General features: G+C 51.6%; 1 protein-coding gene across 3 annotated transcripts in view; it reads left to right on the plus strand.

Annotated features, from left to right (window-relative positions):
* PC (pyruvate carboxylase) overlaps nucleotides 1-13,306 on the plus strand; it is a 112,899-nt gene that overhangs the window by 38,880 nt on the left and 60,713 nt on the right. The window contains exon 1 of one of the 3 annotated variants that reach the window (XM_011942398.1): nucleotides 9,237-9,317. The exons of the other annotated variants lie outside the window; for them this stretch is intronic. Within the exon in view, the coding sequence (XP_011797788.1) occupies nucleotides 9,315-9,317 (3 nt within the window). The 5' untranslated portion in view covers nucleotides 9,237-9,314. Of the gene's footprint in view, nucleotides 1-9,236; nucleotides 9,318-13,306 lie in introns of those variants that run through there. 3 annotated transcript variants of the gene reach the window in all.

Below are 13,306 nucleotides of genomic sequence, written 5' to 3' on the forward strand. Positions count from 1 at the left end.
TTTTTAGTAGAGACGGGATATCACTGTGTTAGCCAGGATGGTCTCGATCTCTGACCTTGTGATCCACCCGCTTCCGTCCTCCCGAAGTGCTGGAATTACAGGCGTGAGCCACCGCGCCCAGCCTTTCTGCTCCGAAATTTTGTGTACTTTCTGCAGTGTCATGCTTTTCTCCCTTCCAGATTTATTGGTTCCCTATATTTACCCAGTACCTTCTTGGATCACTGCTCTGTTAGCCTTTGGGGAGACAAAGGTGACTAAGCCGTGGTCTCAGGACTGGCGGCTCCTAGGAACTCAGGGCCCCCAGAAATTGAAGTGAGTAACTTGCTGCCTGTAAGCCCAGTGCTTTGCTTAGGTGGTGAGGTCCTCCTTAACCCTGTTCAGCGTACAAACTGCACATACAAAACTACTTGGCAGGTCGGGCATGGTGGTTCATGCCTGTAATCCCAGCACTGTGGGGGGCCGAGGTCAGAGGATCACCTGCACCCAGGAGGTGAAGACCCACCTGGCAACACAGTAAGAACTCATCTCTACAAAATAATAATAATAGTAAAACTGCTTGGCAACAAGCAGGACAGGCTTGCTGTCTACAGCTGTGGGCCTGACCTGACCTATGCTAAGGGAAAGGCCACAGGGGCTGCGCCAAGTGTGGTGAGTGAGAGCTGGGGAAGAGACGTGGCCCCCGCACAGAGGGCATTTGTTCCTGCTCAGCCCCTTGGGGAATAGGTGAGTTCCAGCAGAAGCAGTGGCTGAAAGAAACGCAGTGGGTGTGTTTGTTTTGGAGGGTAAGGAGGAGGAAGGACCAAAGCAGAGGGAGCAGAGGCTGTAAAGAGCGTTGTAGGAAAGACTGAGACTATGGGAGGGGTAGTTAGTACTGATCTCAAAGTGCTGAAAGAGGCAGTGGCTGTTGCCTGTAAAGGACAAAGAAAGAAGGGAGACAGAACCAAATCTGGGGCCTCAGAGGACTGGAACCAGGCTTCCCCCAACAGCATGTGCTTGTCAGGGCCAGGATTTTTTGCCTGACTGCCTTCTCTCTTATGTTAGCGTGAGACTTTAGGATAAATCGAGGAAGTCTCTGAACCTGGCATGCCACCTCTGAGGCCTGTAGTCCCTCCCCTGGTAGCTGCCCCTGAGGGCAGGGCCCTGGTACAGCCCTCCATGGATGGAGCAGAATCACCCCTGGAGCCCTTGCTGCGTGCAGAATCACAGGGCACGGAGTGGTCCGCAGCTGGCCCTCAGCTCCAGGGGCTGCTGTGTGGTTTAGGGAGACTTGCCTTTGCTCTATAACTGTTTACCGAGCAGGACTGTGTTCTAGGCCGCATGCTTCATGCTGGAGACACAGGAGGGAGAAGGCCCCAGCCATCTCCTGTCATCGGGGGGGGGACTGGCAGAAGGCCATTCCCTGTTTGATTGCAGCTGTGATCACTGCTGCACAGGCAGTGGGTAATGAGAGCGCCCTAACCCTGCTGGCCCGTCAGGGGAAGCCGCCCTCCTACTGTGGTTATCTGCAGCCCGCAGCAGGCAGCGTCTGGCTATGGAGCTTGGCAGAACATGGGGAACCTTAGGCAGGTTTCGGAGATCCACCATGCTCTCTCTCTGAAATGGAGTGGAGGGCGGGAGGAGCTTATGGCAGCAGCACCCTCCCTGCCTCCCTGGCTGGAGCCTGGTTGCTGGAGCTGTCTGTTTACCTTGTGAGCCCTCCCCATTGGCGCACCCTAGGACCCTGCTGACACTAGGGTTTTTTTTTTTTTTGAGACAGGGTCTCGCTCTGTCACCCAGGCTGGAGTACAGTGGCACCATCATAGCTCACTGCAGCCTCGAACTCCCCCAGGCTCAAGTGACTTTCCCACCTCAGCCCCTGGAGTAGCTGGGATCATAGGCGCGCACCACCACACCTGGCTAATTTTTTATTTTTTCTAGAAGTGGCGTCTCGCTGTGTTGCCGAGGCTGGTCTTGAACTCCTGGACTCAAGCCATCCTCCCACTTTGGCCTCCCTGAGTGCTAGGATTACAGGTGTGAGCCACCACAACCTGCCTGGCACTACTACTAAACAGTCCCTGGTAGTGTAATTGGAGGTGATGGCAGAAATGCCTCGAGGGGACAGGGCCTGTTTGGAGTTGAATTAAATGCCTCCTTGCCTGGCAGTGAATTATCATTTTGTAGATTATCTGTGTTTGTTCTTTACTCACGATTTTTTGAGCATTTACTATGGGCCAAACTCAGTCCTTCCCTCAAAGGGATCCTGGCAAAGTCTGTCTGTCTTTTTTTTTTTTTTTTGTGAGACAGAGTTTCCCCCTTGTTGCCTGGGCTGGAGTGCAGTGGCGCCATCTCGGCTCACTGCAAACTCCGCCTCCCAGGTTCAAGCGATTTCCTGCCTCAGCATCCCTAGTAGCTGGCATTACAGGCGCCCACCACCACGCCCAGCTAATTTTTGTAGTTTTGGTAGAGACGGGGTTTCACCATATTGGCCAGACTGGTCACAGACTCCTGACCTCAGGTGATCTGCCCACCTCGGCCTCCCAAAAGTGCTGGGTTTACAGACGTGAGCCACCACACCCAGCTGCAAAGGCTTTCTTTCTTCCTGGCTTCTTACCTGTTCACCTTACAGAGAGAGATTGGGCAGGAATACGGTGTGAAAATTAAAACAGACCACCCTGTTTTATCCAGTAGGGAGATAGAGAGAGACCTGCTGACTTACTGAAGTGTTTGGATTGCCCAGGTAGCTTGATAACCCCAGAGAGGAGGAAATGAGATGTACCTTGGCTTTGAGTTCCTAGATTTCTTTTTTGAGGGCAACGTTCTTAATCCTTCAAACCCATCTTTGTGGCTGTGTGTCCTCAGGTCAGTACCAGCCTTAGGCCTGGGCACATGTGGCCCCTGTTCAGACTCTACACCTGAGGGGTACCTTCCTCCAAATTTTCCGGGTCCTCCAGTCTTCTCTTCTCTTCTCTTCTTTTTCTGACAGAGTCTCTCTCGTTGCCCAGGCTGAAGTGCAGTGGTGTGACCTCGGCTCACTGCAACCTCCGCCTCCCGGGTTCAAGAGATTCTCCTGCCTCAGCCTCCCGAGTATCTGGGATTACAGGCCTGCCCAGCTAATTTTTGTATTTTTTTAAGTAGAGATGTTGGTCAGGCTGGTCTCAAACTCCTGACCTCGTGTTCCACCCACCTTGGCCTCCCAAAGTGCTGGGATTACAAGTGTGAGCCATTGTGCCCAGCCTGAAGTATTTCTTTAGTGGGAATCATGTGAGATTGGGCTGCCAGAATGGTGCTGATGCACTAATTTTGAGTGACTGAAGTTTTTATATAGATGGGTCCCCAAAATGTATTTGTCTGGGGCCCCATGCATCCTAGAGTCACGCCTGCCCAGGGGCCACCCATTGGGCCCTCTAGCTCAGCTTAGCAGCTCTGGGCCCAAACCAGAAAAGAGCATAAGGGCCTATTGTGTGTCCCTGAGGCCTGAATGTCACTTTGTTTTCCGCCTTTGGCGCCACAGGCCAAGCGGCTTTACTACTGCTGCTGCGGTTCTAACATTCTCCTCTCCAGTGAGAAATTCGTTCCTACCCGGATTTCACGTTGTTTTACTGAATATCCTGTGAGGACTGGGCTTTGAGCCAACCTGGGGTCTTGTGTGGGTTGCTGGGTGGGGGCTTACAACTGCGGTGATGAGAGAAGGAGCCTTGCCTACCCAGTGACCTCAGCTGTGGCAGGAGGAAGCCCTTCGTTAAGGCTGAACTGGGGGCTAATTGGCAGGAAGGGAGCGTGATGGAAATTGTTGGGAGACCCCTCCCCACCCCAGGGTGAACTGAGGCTGGGGGCAGCTGGACAGAGACAGGAGCTGGTAGTATTTGCCGTTCTCTTCCCTTCCTGCTTCTTGCCCTCCTTCCCCAACCATCCCCATTCCCTCTTGGCCCACTCTAGTGGGGAAGCAGGAAAAGGATCTCACGAATCAAAGCTGCCTATTCTGTGTTGAGGTGAAAGGAATGGAAAGGGTGGAGAGGAAACCAGCGGAGAGCAGGTTGTTAGATTTGGAAGTTCCCACAGGAAGCGGCTGCTCAGCTGAACTCTACCCTTTACGGCTGTCAGTCACTCAGCGCTGAGGTCAGCCCTCCCACCTACTCAGTGCAGGAATCACGCCGCTTACCTCCCTGCCTTTTCTTGTGTCCCAAGGTGAAGAAAGTTGTTTGTTTTACTCCAGAATTGGCATTACCTTCTCCCAGGCCAGCAGGGAGCGTCTTCCTAGACTGGTGGTTCTCAAAGTGAGGTCCCCAGGCCCCTGCAGCTCCTCAAGACCATTCCAGGGGGGTCTGTGAGTCAAAAGGATTTCCATAACAATACCAAGAGATTCTTTGCCTTTTCCTCTGTGTTGACATTGGCACCAATGGTGCAAAGGCAGTGGTGGGCAAAACTGTTGGGACACCTAGGACTGTGATGGGGATTGTAGGTCAGTGTGGGGAGTATTCCCATCTTAGCAACATGCAGTCTCTGACCCGTGAACGTGTGGTATCTTTTCTTTCCTTTAGGTTTCTAATTTCTTTTGAGGGTCTTTTATAGTTTTCAGTGTATAAGGTTTACTCTTCTCTTCTCTTCTCTTCTTTGTTTTTTTTTTTTTTTTTTTTTTTTTGATGGAGTCTCACTGTGTTGCCCAGGCTGGAGTGCAGTGGCATGATCTCGGCTCACCACAACCTCCGCCTCCCAGGTTCAAGCTATTCTCATGCCTCAGCCTCCCTAGTAGCTGGGATTACAGGCATGCGCCTGGCCTAAGGTTTGCATTTCTTTCGTTAAATTTATTCCTGAGTTTGTATTCTTTTCAATGCTTGTCCTTCTATTAATTTAACTTTATGTTGTTTAATCTCTTCCTCTTTATGCCTTCCTTCTTAACTAGACTGAAGACGGGGATATGTCTTATTTATTTATTTATTTTTAAAGAGGCAAACTCTGGGCTGGGCATAGTGGCTCACGCCTATAATCTCAGCACTCTGGGAGGCCGAGGTGGGTGGATTACCTGAGGTCAGGAGTTCGAGACCAGCCTGGCCAACATGGTGAAACCCTGTCTTTACTAAAAATACAAAAAATTAACTGGGCATTGTGGTGGATGCCTGTAATTCCAGCTACTTGGGAAACTGAGGTAGGAGAATATCTTGAACCCAGGAAGTGAAGGTTGCAGTGAGCCGAGATCGTGCCATTGCACTCCAGCCTGGGCAAGAAGAGTGAAACTCCATCTCAAAAAAAAAAAAAAAAAGAGAGAGAGAGACAAACTCTGGCTGTGTTGCCCAGGCTGTAGTGTGGTGGCTATTTACAAATGTGATCATAGCTCACTGCAGCCTCGAACTCCTGCCTTAGTGTCCAGAGTAGCTGGGACCACAGGCATCTGCCGTTGCACCTGGGTTATGGTTTTTTCTTTTTTTTGTCCAGGCTGCTCCTGTGAAGGAGGCTGGTAATTATTATCCCTGTCTAGTAGGGGAAGAAACTGAATCCCAGGATGGCGGGGTGACTTGCCTCTTGGCACAGCACTGGTAACAGTAGCAGAGATAGGGCCATGACTGTCTGATTCACAGCTCGCAGCTCCTTCTAGTCACCATCCTACAAGGGACTGACATTCTGTTCTTAGCCTCCCTGGGCTTGTGTCTAGGTCTCTTCATGTCTTATATTGAGGCCCTAGGGCATGATGGGAGAGAGAAGCACTAAGGCTGTTATCACAAGGGCTGACCATTGGGGTCATTTTTTGGGACATCTCTACTGTGCTAGACTCTCTTAGGTATTTCAAAAATACGTTACCTCATTGGGTTCTCATAGCAGCTCCACAAGATGGCTCAGATCATTCTGCCTTTTATAGATCAGGAAACTAAAGTTCAGAAGGTGATGTAAATTCCCAAGTTGAAGAGTGACTTAAAGTGTTGGAGTTGCAGTTAAACACAGTTCCCAGAGCTCAAACTGCAGTGCTGGGAGAGGAGAACAGTGGGTTTATGTGACTTGTGTGGAGGAGGAAGGACACCGGGCATTCTGCGACACTGTAAGACTGTCAGCACCAGGGTTGGGTTGGATCAGTCCAGAGCCTTTGCTCTCTGGCCTGGAGCTGGTATCACAAAGTAGTTGGTTTGTTGCATTTTTTTGTTTGTTTGTTTGTTTTTGTTTTTGTTTTTTTGAGACAGAGTCTCGCTCTGTCGTCCAGGCTGGAGTGCAGTGGCGCGATCTCGGCTCACTGCAAGCTCCGCCTCCCGGGTTCATGCCATTCTCCTGCCTCAGCCTCCCGAGTAGCTGGGACTACAGGCGCCCACCACCACGACTGGCTAATTTTTTGTATTTTTAGTAAAGACGGGGTTTCACCGAGTTAGCCAGGATGGTCTCGATCTCCTGACCTCATGATCCGCCCGCCTCGGCCTCCCAAAGTGCTGGGATTACAGGCATGAGCCACTGCGCCTGGTTGGTTTGTTGCATCTTTCTAGGGGTCATGGACAGTAGAGGCCTGGAAACCTTAGCCTCTGTGATCCCCTGCCCTGCAGCCTTATTCGTTGGCAGTTAACTCTGGGGGTGGATGCTAATTTTCCACATGCAGATCTTGCCTCCACCAGCCGCATGGTGAGTTCTTAAAGTCTGGGTCTGTCACCCTCTCTGCTTCCCGGTAGCACCTAGCCTCTTCTCTGTTACATAGTGGACAGTCCTTACAGGCTTTCTGAATAAATGAAAGAAACTCTCCTCGCTTACTTTGCTCCGTAGAAGTCATACGACATCAATGCATGTGTGGCTAGATTTGGGGTGGCCGAGGAGAATGGGGGACCAAGGCTGTTAGAAGGGTCCATCCAGCTGCCCTGATGGTACAAGGAGCTTTCTGCAGGATGGACCTTGAGCCAAGACAAGGACGGGACAGATGCAAGCACTACCCAGAGCTGAGCACAGACCAACTTGTTCTCCACCTGGAACCTCCAGCTGGAAGCCTGGTTCTGTTTGTCACCCAGGACTAACAGTGTTGTTGAGCATGTGAGCGACTCATTTGCCAGGGCAGCAGCGCATAACCTTGCTACCGTTTAACTAAACCAGACACTCCCCCCGCTTGTGTTTTTCTCAGATGAAGAAACCCATTATAAAGTCGTAGTAATTGTTGGTTTCAGGGTATTTTACAATTGCATAGAAGGTTAATTGTTGAATTTTTCGACACTGGGCTTTCTGTGTAAATTGAAGACAGCATGGATCATGCTGCAGTGAGTGGTCAGGCCCCTGCGTCCCCTTCTGCTCATACCCCGTGTTCCAGCCATGCCAAACTGCATGGTTTGTGACCACACAATGGCCAGTGTCCTGGCCACACCACTCTCTTCCCTTTTCCCTTCCGGCCAGTCCTCTGTCATTCACCTTGTCTGTGAGTCTCAACTCCCATGGTTTCCTAATACCTGAGTCCCCTCCTCCCACCACTAGTTCAGCGCTGGCGCTTGCTTCCTTTGGCCCCCACCACACTTGGTTTCTCTTCTCTGTTTGTGTGTCTGGTGCCTTCCCCGATGTGAGCTCCTGGAGGGCAGGGACTGTGTCTTGTCAGCTCTGGCTCCCCAGTGCCGATGGAGACTCAGGCAGGCTGCACTGAACCGAATAGGACATGTGGTGGTGATTACATTTTTGGTCCAATCCAGTAGTAGCCTGTGAAATGCTCACTGCAGGAAGAGCTGAGTAAGCTGTGACCCAACTCTCAGGCAGCTTCTCCTCTGTGGGGAGCGGTAGGGACGCCTGTTCCGAAGATCATGTCCTGCATGACCTCTGTGTGCTAAGGAATGAAGCATGAGTGGAGATGGCTGGGGCCCATGACAAGTATGATGCTGGGCAAGTCACTGGGAATGGCACTCCTGGATGAGGCTTAGGCCAGGTGCAGGCTCCATGCAGATACTTCCTCCAGCTCCCCCCCCTCCCCACCCCCAGCAGCTCGCCAGCCAGATGGCAAATCTCAAGGCGAGTGTGGGAGTTGGTGGCACCTCTCTGCCTCCAGCTGGGGAAGAGGCACCCGGTGCCTATCCTGGTGCTAGGATAAGGACAAGAATTGTCACAACTAGCAGCTGTGGCACTGGACATGAGGACTTTCCACCATTTCCCACTTTGCCGTTCCAGCTGATCCTCTACTCTTTATTCCCAGGCACGGCCCCTGGTTTGAGTGTCATTCTGGGCTCACCTTCCGGGTAGCCGCCCCCTTCCTTCGGGGGCTGGAAGGGAAGCAGAAAGCTGCTTGTTGTCATCTTGGGAAAAGATGGAGAAGAGGCGGAAACAGAGGTGCTGGTGCTGGTCAGGATCCTGGACCTGAAGGAGTGTGCAGGATCCCTCCACCCTGACTTTTCAGTTAACGCATGTTCTTGGGGACATCGGGGTGTTCAGACCTCTCTGCCTGGCTTGGATCAGGGTGCACTTACGTTCCCGTAGCAGGCTCAGCCCACCCGCTCTCTTCAGATGCCGTCTCCTGTCATACACTGAGCGTGCTGAACCATGCAAGACCTCTGACCAATTAGCCTCTGGTTCGGGAGGCCAAGCAAAAGATCTAACAGTGAGCTATTGACTGTGCCTCCTTCCAAGGAGCTCGTCAGAGCTCAGCCTGGGGTTTTGTTTTCTTGCGATGGTGGGGTGGTGCCCAGTAGATGGGAACTCTGTTCTGGCTTCTGACTGGAGTGGCCTTTAGGATAACACTGTTGAATGAACTGAGCTGGGTGGTTTCGTAGTATATTCACACATGTGAACATCTGCTTGCTGATAAATCATACTGGGCCACCAGCTCACACTAATCACCAGGTAACATGTGCCCTGGTGAGGGATCCAGTCTTCTGGCCCTGTGGGGAGATAGGCCCATGATGTCACCAGTTCCCAGGTAGACCACCCAGGGTGTAGTGAGGTCTTGGCAGGAAGGAGGAAGACATTAGACGACTCCTTTTTTCTTCTCCCCATTGAATCTTCTGCTCCTTTCCTTAGGCCAGATGCCCTCTCTCTCTCCTGGCTGGCTTTCCCAGCCCTGGCCGTGGCCCTCCCTTCTTTGTGAAACTCAAACACCACTGCCCTTTCATCTTTCCACCAGAACTTGTGAGCAGTGGCTTTTGACCGCCGCTCTTCCAGCTCACCCCTGACCTGGTGTTTGTTTTTTTATCCTTTCCTCAGTCTACTCAAGGCCCACCCCTAAGCCAGAGATTGGCTCCCAAGCAGCCTCTCTCTCCTGGGAGCGGTAAAGGAGGGGACAGTTCTGGAAAGTCATTAACAGGGGATTAACCTAGAACATCAATTATAAACAGGCAGCAGGCCTCAGGCCCAGACTTGGGTATTCCAGACTTGTGGCCTCCCTGGAACTCTGCAGACCAACTGCCATGGTAAGAGGACTGACTTTCAGAGGCCTCTAGGCACTTTGTCCTGGGTAGGAGTGCCCACACATCCTGGCCATTGTTGCTCTTCCCTCTGGAACTTGGCAGCCTTCTAGCTCTTGGAAGAGCAGAGGGTAGAAGGATGGCAACAGTCCTTAGAGAACAGGAATCCAAGGGAGGGTTGGACCAGATCGTTTCTCAAGGGCTCTGGGGACCGTTCTGGTCAGGCATGGGCAAGCTGGGGGGGCAGGAGGTAGGCAAACCCTACTTGACCTGAGAACAGATTTTGTTGTTGTTGTTTGGTTTGTTTGTTTGTTTTTGAGTCTTGCTCTGTCACCCAGGCTGGAGTGCAGTGGTATGATCTCGACTCACTGCCACCCCTGTCTCCCGGGTTCAAGCAATTCTTCTGCCTTAGCCTCCCGAGTAGCTGGGATTACAGGTGTGTGCCACCACACCCAGCTAATTTTGTATTTTTAGTAGAGATAGGGTTTCACCATGCTGGTCAGGATGGTCTTGAACTCCTGACCTCAGGTGATCTGCCCGCCTCGGCCTCCCACAGTGCTGGGATTACAGGCGTGAGCCACCATTCCTGGCTGAGAACAGATTTTGCCTGAGACCATGGACAGAAGACCTTGGCCGTGGATCTGAGAACTCTGGGCCAGAATGCCCTTGCATGATGGTGACAGTTGGGGGAAAGGCCACATGGTTCCCTGTGTAAATGGCGTGGCTGCCAGTGGTCATGGGGAGGCCCTGCTCTTAGTTCAGCACCGGCCGGCCCCTCGTGTGCTGTGCTCCAGCTCCCCAGCCAGCTCAGTCCTTCACAAAATGCCCTGAAGTTACAGAACAGAAAGGCCCGGCTTTCCTTTAGGAATCTGGGAAATTGGAGGGGTGAGGTCATGCTCTGTTCAACATGTGAGGCCTCCTAGACAGCAGCAAAGGAAAAACATGTTACTACCTGTATTTTGGGAGACCAGACCTCTGGCGTTTGAGTAGGACTTACTGCTCACATTTAAGGGGAGAGAACATCTCCCATTTTGAAGAAAACCTTTTCCTCAGTTCAGGAGGAGGAGAAACTGATCAGGTTCCAAATGGCCTCTGGTTTTTTAACTGCAGACAGGCCGGGCTCCCTGCCAGGTCATGGGATAACAATCCAAGGAGAGGGGAGAGAGCCAGTGTGCACGTGTGTGTACATTCACATGCTTGTAGGAGGAAAGGCTGCGGGGATGGAGGTGACGTGGACATCTATGTATGCTTCAGCTACATTTCCCTCTGCTTAGTCCCAAACTGCTTGGGATTAGCAATTGTTAAGAACATGCCTTTCCCCCCATCCATCCCGGGGAGTTCTAGGCCAGGGATGGAGGGATTGAGCTCTGCGGCTTTGTTCTCTGTCAGGTGGTACCTTTCTCTGTGACACCGAGGGAGACCTGCCATCGGGAGGGGGTCTGAGGACGGAAGACAGTACTTACCAATCAGGATGGATCTGGAATGGTCTTGTTTGTGTGCTCGGTTTCCTGGCTGGCATGAAATGTCAGTTTCATGAGGGCAGGGACCTGTTCTCTCCTGCGCAACTTCCTCTCTGATGACCGACAGTGCTGCCTGGCATGTTGTAAAGGCTCATTCAGAAGTGATTGAATGAATGAATGCATACTTTTTTGGGGGGGCTGCATATTGTTCCCTTAAACTTCCTGCTTCATCTTCCGTTGTTTCCATGTCAGCCTCTCACCTGGTCATTGTCTGCTTGGTGCTGCCCTTCCCCACAACTTTGAGAGTTCATGGTACCGCAGGCTCCCCGCCCGCCCACCTCTGCCTGAAACTTCTCTTTTGGGCTCCTAGGCTGTGACATACTAGCAGTATTTGTTTGCCCCTCTTAAGACCATCCCTTCTGTTTCATTCCTGCCTCAGTTTCTCCTCCTCACATTTCTGCTGTTCCACCTCTGCTCCTGTGCTCTTCTCAGGAAAACAGGCGAGTGGTGATGCCCTGGGCTGAGCTTTCCAGGGCCTGGGCAGCCCAGGCACCCGTGGTTCTGGTGGGGAGGGTGCATGCCGGTGGCCAGAGCTGGGCTTGTGGGCAGCAGCCCTCCCCACCTTGCTGAGGCCAAGCTCTTTCTCATAGCTTTGGCTGTCACTTCTATGCTGATCACCCCCAAATCATTGTTTCTACATTTCTTTATTGGGGTTTCTGACCTTCCAAAATCTGGTCTCACCCTGGCAGTCAGACCTTATTTGATGTCGATGATTATTAATTTGTAGCATGTATTACATCCCTAATACAGACCAGTTCACATGCATTCTCATATTTAATCCTCCCAATGAACAAAGTCAAATAATTATTCTTATTTTACAGAGTCTCAGAAAAGTTAGTTCCTCTAGGTAACCAGATTAATTAGCATTAGGGGGTTGTGATCAGCATTTGAACCGGTTCCACTGGCCCCTGACCCCGAACAGAGTCAGCTTGGAGTCCACACATGGAGATGAGGACAGTTGGCCCTGTTTCTCCCTCTCACCCCAGTGCACTCACACAGCAGGCGCTGGCGCCCTTCCTAAGGGCCAGGCCAAGCGTCTCCTCCGTGAGCCTTCACTTAGCTCTCCTAAGCTGCTCGGCCTGCCTCCTCTCCCTTTTCTCTCGCAGCAGTGCCTTTGCACACACTATGTGTTTGTTATATGTTGGCTGTGCCTGTCTTGCCTCATCAGCAGATAGTGATTTTCTTAAAGGCAGAGGCCATGTTTTATATGATCCTCTGTCCCTCAAGTGTGCGTTACAGGCAGTTCGTTGCTCAGTAAATACTTGATGCCTCTGATGAGGTGAAATCTAATCACAATCCTTTGCGTGTGTATTGCAGTTTACAGTTTATGAAACCGAAGAGACAATTTGAAGTTTCCCATAAAACAGATCCCTTAATTGTCAGCCCTCTGTGCTGAGAGGGATAAATCTGTTTTGTAGACGGACTAAGGGGTCCAGAGAGGTAGAGTGAATTCCCCAAGGTCATTTGATGGGTGGTAGCAAAGCCAGAACTTGAACCCAAGGTTTAACTCTAAATGCCGTTCCCCTCCCACAGAATCGCGGCAGCCTGTGGTCCAGACTTGGCCAGGTGGCCCCTGCCAGGCCTTCCTTCCCACTTAGTTATACAGTTTCTTGTTTGTGTTTGTCCTTTCTCTTTCATTAGAACTTGTGTCTTTGTGTGTGTGTTTTTTGAGACAGGGTCTCGCTGTGTGACCCACGCTGGAGTGCAGTGGTGCGATCACAGCCCACTGCAACCTTGACCTCCCAGGGAGGCTCAGATGATTCTCCCACCTCAGCCTCCTAAGTAGCTGGGACTACAGGCATGTGCTACCACGCAAGGGCAATTTTTGTATTTTTTGTAGAGACAGAGTTTTGCCACATTGCCCAGGCTGGTCTCAAACTCCTGGGCTCAAGTGATATGCCTGCTTCGGCCTACCAAAGTGCTGAGATTACAGACATGAGCCAACGCGCCCAGCCTTAGAATGCCTGTCTCTTGAGGGCAGAGACTCTGGCTGCTTTTTCCTTTATCCTTCCAAAGCTCCAGCTCTGGGGCCATGAACCAGAAATCGTGTCCTCAAGGATGTTGACACAGTGAGTCACCTGAGGGGCGGGGTGCAGGAGAGGTGGGGCAGGAGATCAGGAACTGCTGTGGGACATTAAGGGTGGGAGACAGGCCAGAAAGTCCCATGCTCTGTGTTAAAGCTTCTGTCAAATGAAGATGGTGCTTGTCCTGCCTAGTAGGCGAGGTTACTCTTAGTAGCAAGTGAGAGTGTCTGCTGAAGTGCCTTCTAAACTGCAGAGCACTAGCAATGTTGTTGTTAAATATAATTATAGTCTGTAGCTGGGCATGGTGGTGGGTGTCTATAATCCCAGCTACCCGGGAGGCTGAGGCAGGAGAATCACTTGAGTCTAGGAGGCAGAGGTTGCAGTGAGCTGAGATCACGCCATTGCACTCCAGCCTGGGTGATGAAATGAGACTCTGTCTCTAAATATTTCT

This window comes from Colobus angolensis, unplaced genomic scaffold (genome assembly GCF_000951035.1).
Source record: "Colobus angolensis palliatus isolate OR3802 unplaced genomic scaffold, Cang.pa_1.0 Scaffold21, whole genome shotgun sequence".
Classification (NCBI taxonomy): Eukaryota; Metazoa; Chordata; class Mammalia; order Primates; family Cercopithecidae; genus Colobus; species Colobus angolensis.